Source organism: Macrobrachium nipponense, chromosome 15 (assembly GCF_015104395.2).
Source record: "Macrobrachium nipponense isolate FS-2020 chromosome 15, ASM1510439v2, whole genome shotgun sequence".
NCBI lineage: Eukaryota > Metazoa > Arthropoda > Malacostraca > Decapoda > Palaemonidae > Macrobrachium > Macrobrachium nipponense.
In genome coordinates, this window is record NC_087208.1 from 69,534,201 (window position 1) to 69,542,467 (window position 8,267).

Genomic DNA, 8,267 nt, shown 5'->3' on the forward strand with positions numbered 1-8,267 from the left:
TCATGTGAAAAAACTACCATGCTTATAGGCGAGGACACAGATTTGTTAGTGCTACTGCTTCATTACGCATCTCCCAGTGATGGTAAAAAGCTCTACTTCAGGTCAGATAAAGGGAGTCCTACTGTAGTGTATGACAGGTCATAAAGCAAGTTCTTGGTAATGAGATCTGTCAAAGTTTGCTGTTTTTGCATGCGTTTACAGGATGCGACACCACTTCTAGGATATTTGGAATTGGAAAGCAGTTTGCTCTGCAAAAGCTGATTAAAGATGATCCAATCCTGCAAATATGTGCAAAGATCTTTAGTACACCTGGACTAGACATGGATGTTATTGTAGATTCTGGGTGTGCACTCATGGTGTTTCTGTTCAATGGCAAACCTGGGGACAACCTATCTGCTGTCAGATATAACTGTCTATGCAAAAAAGTGAGTCCAGTAAAAAGCTTTGTGACACCTGAATGACTGCCTCCAATAGTATCATTCTCTGAGAAGTTATCTCCAGGTCATGCAATGGATGGGCAAGGGTGATGATATGGACGTCGCTAAATCGGGATGGAGCCTACAAACCAACAAACTAGCACCAGTGATGACTGGACACTGCATCTGCACCATAAACACTCCTGAAAATGATTTGTTGTAGCTGTTCTGGAGTTTGTAACACACCATTGTACTTGCCAAAAGAATGGGCTAGACTGTTCTCGTGCATGTGGTCAATGCCAAAATGGCCATTGTTACACCATGCATCATGATTCAGTATCAGATGATGAAGGGGAAATGTGAAATATGGAGATATGAAGCATTATTCGTCATATTTGTATGACACCATTTTGACCCATTTCCGGTATCCCAATTTTGGTAAACTTTTGCTTTGTTGCATTAATGTCCACACATAAAAGAATAAATCAACACCATAAAACAATTTTCTTGCAATTTTTTTTAAGGTTGTAGCCTACTTTGGACTAGACTATAGGACAAGGATGCTACCTAGGACGAACAAAGACGATGCTTTCTTCACTATTTTTTTTTTATGACAGCTTTCTCTCTGTTGCTTAGACTGGCGAGCAATGCACCAAAGGGCATGGTAAAATTCGGTTGAGTCACTTTGGTGTGTATTATTGTTATACAATTCATTCTCTTCTCTCTCTCTCTCTCTCTCTCTCTCTCTCCAACGTGACGTTTCGTCCAGATCTACAGGACATTTTCCAGCTTTGATTGCTGAGGGACTGAATTCCAGTGGTTGTGTTTTTGATTAAGCTGACCTTGTGTCAGCACGGGCTCTTGTTCACCGAGCAGCCCGTAGTATTCCAATGGCGAGTCCTTCTCCTTATATCCTGTTGTTGCGGGCTCTCAAGTACGGTCTGGAGAACCCCTGAGGCAGGTTGATTTTTCATGGTTCCTGGGAAGTTGACTAACAAACATGATATAAAGAGAAGGGCTCGCCACTAGAATTCAGTCCTCAGCAGTCGTCGCTGGAAAATGTCCAGTAGATATGGACGAAACGAAACGTTAGAAGTTGGATGAGAGAGAGAGAGAGAGAGAGAGAGAGAGAGAGAGAGAGAGAGAGAGAGAGAATTGATAAGCAATAATAAACACCAAAATGACTTAACCGAATTTTACCATGCCCTTTGGTGCGTTGCTCGTCAGTCTAAGCAACAGAGAGAAAGCTGTCATTAGAAAAATAGAGAAGACTCACTACAAGATTAATAGTGCTGAAGCAGCAATCATTTTAGCAAAACTCGTTCTACGAGAGGGTCTCCTTCCGAAATATACAAAATGCAAAATAGAAATATGTGTCATACATACACCACACACAACAAGTAAATTCAGATGATTGCAACAGAATTTAGGAGGCCAATGTGAGCGGAAATCTGCCACAGATAAAGAAATCAACAATCTTTTTTACAATGATGCATACATGATAACGAACATTGAATATAATGTGGATATGAATATCAAATGGTTTTATGAAAGCAAAATCATTGCTGCAATGAACTGAAAACCTGCAGGTTATCTCTCCAGTCGCATACTCCTCCAGCAACTTGCACACAAGTTTAATATTCCTCGGATTTTCCTCCTATTACTCTTTTGATAAATCCACTCGATCTTTTAACTTTTACCACTTTCCTTTTCTTTAACGTAAGGCGTTGATGTCCTAAATTATAATCCTCTAAATATATCTTTCTCATGATTCGTAACAAAAACAAGTTTTCAGTCTTGAACAGATTCGACCTGATACCATGTAGGCAGTAAGCGGTGTCTTGACAATTCTGCTGACGAACGGAAAACCAAAAATCAATATATTCTTTAGACACTATCAGTGCAGACACCTCATGCAATGACTCAACCCTCGATTTCACAGAGTTTGTGGCTAAATTTACGACTAAAAACCACGACTCTGAATTTGTGGGCTCCTTAAAAGTGATCACTATCCGTGCCAGGACTGGAACTGTGGTTGGCAGGAATCATAACAAATACCAACAAGCAGGTTAAGCAGAAATTTATTCTCATTTTGACAGCATCTGTTAGGTAGATAAATAAAAAAAAAAGCATACAAAAACATTTTGCTCGTGAATCCCCTTCTTGATCTGCGTCAACATCATTTTAGTCAACGAAGCACTCACTCACTCCTTTGCGTTATACGCCCAGCATGCAGCAGACGTGATCGAGATCGGGGCAGACACCGAAGAAGGCCTCCTGAGCGTTGGCCTTGCAGTCAGCCTCCACGATGCAGAAGCCTCCACGCTTCTTACAGTCGCGGACGTTCTGGGGAACTGCGTGGACGAAAGAAGGGAGGAACGAACTCATACAATGGGGTGTCATAAATTGCGATAGAGTGATATATCACGGGAATTAGTGCTTGCTAAGAAATAATTCACTTTGAGCCGTTAACGTAAGAGAATATTTACTTCGGTTGGCAGTATAGACAAAATATCTTCATGAATATCTCAATATTTCTACGGATTATGCAACTGTATGTCAACAGAATTCAGCAGATGAGTGAGTGTGCATTCCAGGTGGCTTTGAGATGCCATTTAAGCTTATTTCCACGGTCGAGTTTTAAATTCAAAGAAAAATGGATAATAAAGTGTGTATTATAATGGGAGAATAATTCTGTGAATAGGGACATTCACTGGTCATATATTGTATTTACAATTTATCATTCTTCCTCCTGCTTTTTTTTGGGGGGGGGGGGGGGTTAACTGAATTTCACTTTTTTATCGTCAATGAATGTTCAAGTTGTTGTGGGTGCACGTAGCAAGGAAATCTGAACGTTTAGAAAGTCTTTTAAAAACAGTCAGATTTTTTTTTATTGCACTCTTCCTGCTAATGGAACTACTGTGATTTGTTTGATTGGTTTAATGCATGTAATATTACTCATTATTCTTGATTCTTGCATGTTTTTTCTCTCTCAGACAAATGCCTACCCAAATACACACACATATATATACATAAACGATGTGTGTATATGCATATATTTTGTATTTATAATAACTTTTTGCCAAATACCTATGTGACGGTAACAAGCACGTGTGTGTGTATGTGTATATATATATATATATATATATATAATATATATATAATATATATATATATATATATATATATATATATATATATATATACATATATATATATATATATATATACATATATATACATATATATAAATAAATAGTATATATATATATATATATATATATATATTATATATTAAATATATATATACCTCTTTATATATATACTATATATATCTATATATATATATATATATATATATATATATATATATATATATATTGAGAGAGAGAGAGAGAGAGAGAGAGAGAGAGAGAGATAGTTACAAATAGTAAAAATACAGCAATGAAAAAGTGGATGGGTGCAAGATTCCGCAATAACAAAAATGTCTACGTGTATTCCAAGCTTCGCTACAGACAACATAATTCCTCACTTCTCCTGCAACATTCTGCTCCCTGGCCCTGTTGTGTGGGGCAGAGGCCCTTCTCGGGGAACCTGTCCTCCTCGGGGCAGAAGTCCTCCAGGGCGCACATTCCCCCCTGGCTGGAGCAGGGTTCTTCAGGGGTGAACTGATGAAAAAGAAGGGCGGTTACTCTAAGGCCCCTGAGCAGCTAGTCTGTGAACTTTTGAACATTTGTGACTCTTTGGAGTTTAAACGTAATGTTTACGCAAATATAATTATGAGTATTAACAAAAAGAATACTAACAGCTAATATAATAATAATAATAATAATAATAATAATAATAATAATAATAATAATATACTTTATTAAAAGTAATGGCTACTTCAGCAGCATTACACTTGTAGAGATTCTTCTCTATTTTGCGAATAGCGGCTTTTTCAGTGCTACTTAAACAGGCTAGTAGAGCGCCTATAGAGGTCATGGTAAAATACAGGGTCAAAATAGGTGTATATATTTGAATTTTACAGATAAACTATGATACCATAGTCATCAAAGTCATTAACGATTCTCTCTCTCTCTCTCTCTCTCTCTTTCTTAAAGCGAGCTTTCGTCTGGAGCTGCCAGACATCCTCGGGCTGGGAAGCTGAGGGTGGACTGATCTTGGTGCGGTGTCCGTCCTCCTTATATCTGTGGTTGACAGCAAGGGGTCTGCCCCATGCTTGTCTCCTATTGGCTGGTGGCGGTGAGTCTTGTTTTCATTGGCTGCCTGAGCCAGGTCTCAAGCCACTTTCCTCGAGCCGATGGTTGCGTTGCAGCATATCCTGCAGCCGCCTGGACCTCCTAAGCGGCGCTGTAACATTGATGGGCGTTGCGCTACGCTGTGGGACGTCACGGCTACTTTGATTTCCATCGGCTGCAGGAGTACCTCGTTCGGGGGCGTTGTCATCCATAGAGTTGTCATGATCGGTGGTGTCATTGTTAGTGGCAGGTCTTCTCATACTCGTAGGAGGGAGAAATTCTTCCTGCGTCGTATTCAGTGAAGGTTTTATTTGCTGGATGAGGAGCGCCTCCAGCAGGCGCAACCGACGGGCATCAGGGGCCTTCCCGATGATCTTCGTGTTCTTTATGATGACATCTCGGGAGATGGCCTCGTGATGTTTGGTGCGGGCGTGATTCTTTATAGCCCCCCTCTTGGGCGTGGCACGAGAGTCTCTTCGACAGTCGCATGGTAGTCATACCTACGTAGGCGCCGCTGCATTCGCGGACTGGGCATGTATACTGGTACACTACATGCGTCTGCTTCAGGGGTTCTCGTACCTGTGGAGAGGGGTTATTTTTCATAATAAGATCGCGCGTCCTCCGATTCTGGTAATATTTTTTTTTTATGATTAAGTCGATATTCTTGGTGTCGTCAGTCGGGGATACATTATCAGAAATTAATTTTATGTATGATCCCCAAGAATATCGACTTAATCATATATTACCAGAATCGGAGGACGCGCGATCTTATTATGAAAAATAACCCCTCTCCACAGGTACGAGAACCCCTGAAGCAGACGCATGTAGTGTTTTTTACAGTATACATGCCCAGTCCGCGAATGCAGCGGCGCCTACGTAGGTATGACTACCATGCGACTGTCGAAGAGACTCTCGTGCCACGCCCAAAGAGGGGGCTATAAAGAATCACGCCCGCACCAAACATCCACGAGGCCATCTCCCGAGATGTCATCATAAAGAACACGAAGATCATCGGAAGGCCCCTGATGCCCGTCGGTTGCGCCTGCTGGAGGCGCTCCTCATCCAGCAAATAAAACCTTCACTGAATACGACGCAGGAAGAATTTCTCCTCCCTACGAGTATGAGAAGACCTGCCACTAACAATGACACCACCGATCATGACAACTCTATGGATGACAACGCCCCCGAACGAGGTACTCCTGCAGCCGATGGAAATCAAAGTAGCCGTGACGTCCCACAGCGTAGCGCAACGCCCATCAATGTTACAGCGCCGCTTAGGAGGTCCAGGCGGCTGCAGGATATGCTGCAACGCAACCATCGGCTCGACGGAGAAATGGCTGAGACCTGGCTCAGGCAGCCAATGAAAACAAGACTCACCGCCACCAGCCAATAGGAGACAAGCATGGGGCAGACCCCTTGCTGTCAACCACAGATATAAGGAGGACGGACACCGCACCAAGATCAGTCCACCCTCAGCTTCCCAGCCCGAGGATGTCTGGCAGCTCCAGACGAAAGCTCGCTTTAAGAAAGAGAGAGAGAGAGAGAGAGAGAGAGAGAATCGTTAATGACTTTGATGACTATGGTATCATAGTTTATCTGTAAAATTCAAATATATACACCTATTTTGACCTGTATTTTTGTTACCATGACCTCTATAGGCGCTCTACTAGCCTGTTTAAGTAGCACTGAAAAAGCCGCTATTCGCAAAATAGAGAAGAATCTCTACAAGTGTAATGCTGCTGAAGTAGCCATTACTTTTAATAAAGTATGCTTGAGAGAGGGTCTGCTTCCTAAGTACAATAATAATAATAATAATAATTTCTTCTTAATGGACAAAATAGGTAATTCCAGAACGAGGGCTACTTACACTTTCAGAGCCGTGATCGACAGTAAAGAGTGGATCTGCCTTGCATTCTGCAAGCGACAAATTACGATTAATCACTGCACTGGGTTCTTTGAATAAAAAGTAATATTTCTTTACGGCCATAAATGGTAAAGAAAATTCCATGATCAATGATTTACATACAGGAAACACACAACAATAAACCCAAGTCAAAAATAAAACTGCGAAAATTTGATCATGCAAGATAAACAGTGAACAATACCATTGTGCTAGATGCCAAAAGATGATAATAATCAATGAAGTGATAAATATAAATAATAATTATATTAATTAACAACTATTGGTTTTAATATTCCTAGGATAATACAGAGTATGTTACCCTTATACGATGAAGACAAGCTGGTAAAAGAATGAAATGCCTTCGCATCTACAATTAACACTGGTATTCTAAAATATCGACACAAAATTGGGTACTTCAAACTTTAGGAAATAGCAAGACCCCACATAGTGGGCCCTGGGATGCGGAGGTCGTAAAACACTCTTAGATCAAGAAAAGTAATAACAGACACTCCCCTGCTAAAAAGATACTAGATAAATCTTTCGTGAAATGCATAAAACAGAAGAGATTTCCTCATTCAGGTCAGACATACAACGGAAAAAAAAAATCTATATATACAATACCGCTATTCAAAACAAAATGACTTACCGAAAATAACGAAGAATGCGACACAAACGGAGATAACCTTCATGTTCATCTTGAATTCCATTCTTATATATCTGTCACAGGGAAAAATACGTTTATTTTATAACTGAAGTCTTTCAAAAGAGATGAGAAAACGCAAGGTTACAATAGTTAATCGACAAAACCTCTTTGAATGTTCATTTCACGTAATAAAAGAAAAAGATAGTGCTATTTAATATATAAACATTTGAAAATAACAAAAAGTAAATATATTTACTTTAGATGAGTACAGAGAGAGAGAGAGAGAGAGAGAGAGAGAGAGAGAGAGAGAGAGAGAGATTACAGGCTTTTACAACAAGAAATATGATGAAAATATCATGAAACTAGATTTATGATTTATTATGGGTACAGGTATTTTATTACAAGGTAAGAGAGATAGTAACGTACACTTGTGCGAGCCAGGTTCTGAATCTTAAAATAATGATGCGAATAAGAATCAAGTTTTAGATATAAGAGTCAAGTATTAGATGCAAAAGAGAAAATTTAGTTTCAGGTCATTGAGACGACGAAAAAAAAAAAGAAGAGAATATACAACGATTTAATGAGTAACAGATGCTTCCGCTCTCTTCAAAGATCATTTTAGACCTTAATTTTTCCTAATAACTCACCTTCGCTACTGTCAATCAAGTACACAAGACGAGAGAACTTGACACCGGTTAGGCTTCCGCTATGCAACAAGTGGCCTTAAATAGCACCGTTGTGCTAATTTATAGTATGTCTGGGGCTGGATCATTAATTGCCAGATAACACCATTTGGAACAACGAGGAGGCTCAAGGCTACCAGGTACCACCACTTACGAGGTTACGAGTTACGTCTTTATTATTATTTTTTTTCTGGTGTTATTTACTCTTCCTTGTGATAAAGAAGTTATCTTAGCAAAGGTGTATATATAGATATATATATATATATATATATATATATATATATATATATATATATATATATATATATATATATATATATATATATATATATATATATATATATATATATATACATATATATATATATATATATATATATA

At 39.2% G+C, this 8,267-nt stretch overlaps 1 protein-coding gene across 1 annotated transcript; it reads right to left on the reverse strand.

The window, feature by feature from the left end:
- Positions 1-2,481: 2,481 nt before the first annotated feature.
- On the reverse strand, positions 2,482-7,926 carry LOC135226891 (U-scoloptoxin(19)-Tl1a-like). The gene is made up of 5 exons (XM_064266581.1): positions 7,851-7,926; positions 7,207-7,277; positions 6,525-6,571; positions 3,949-4,084; positions 2,482-2,770 (listed from the first exon to the last, which is right to left on the reverse strand). The coding sequence occupies exons 2-5, from the start codon at positions 7,265-7,267 to the stop codon at positions 2,634-2,636; spliced, it is 381 nt and encodes a 126-aa protein (XP_064122651.1). The 5' UTR covers positions 7,268-7,277; positions 7,851-7,926; the 3' UTR covers positions 2,482-2,633.
- Positions 7,927-8,267: the final 341 nt, after the last annotated feature.

What these genes read in the sequence shown, in the direction of transcription:
- LOC135226891 (XM_064266581.1), bottom strand. Translation starts at nt 7,267, where the DNA reads ATGGAATTCAAGATGAACATGAAGGTTATCTCCGTTTGTGTCGCATTC. An exon ending in CGCATTCTTCGTTATTTTCG is followed by an intron (nt 6,572 to 7,206) that starts GTAAGTCATTTT and finishes TGTCGCTTGCAG; the next exon opens with AATGCAAGGCAGATCCACTC. An exon ending in AGCAGAATGTTGCAGGAGAA is followed by an intron (nt 2,771 to 3,948) that starts GTGAGGAATTAT and finishes TCGTCCACGCAG; the next exon opens with TTCCCCAGAACGTCCGCGAC.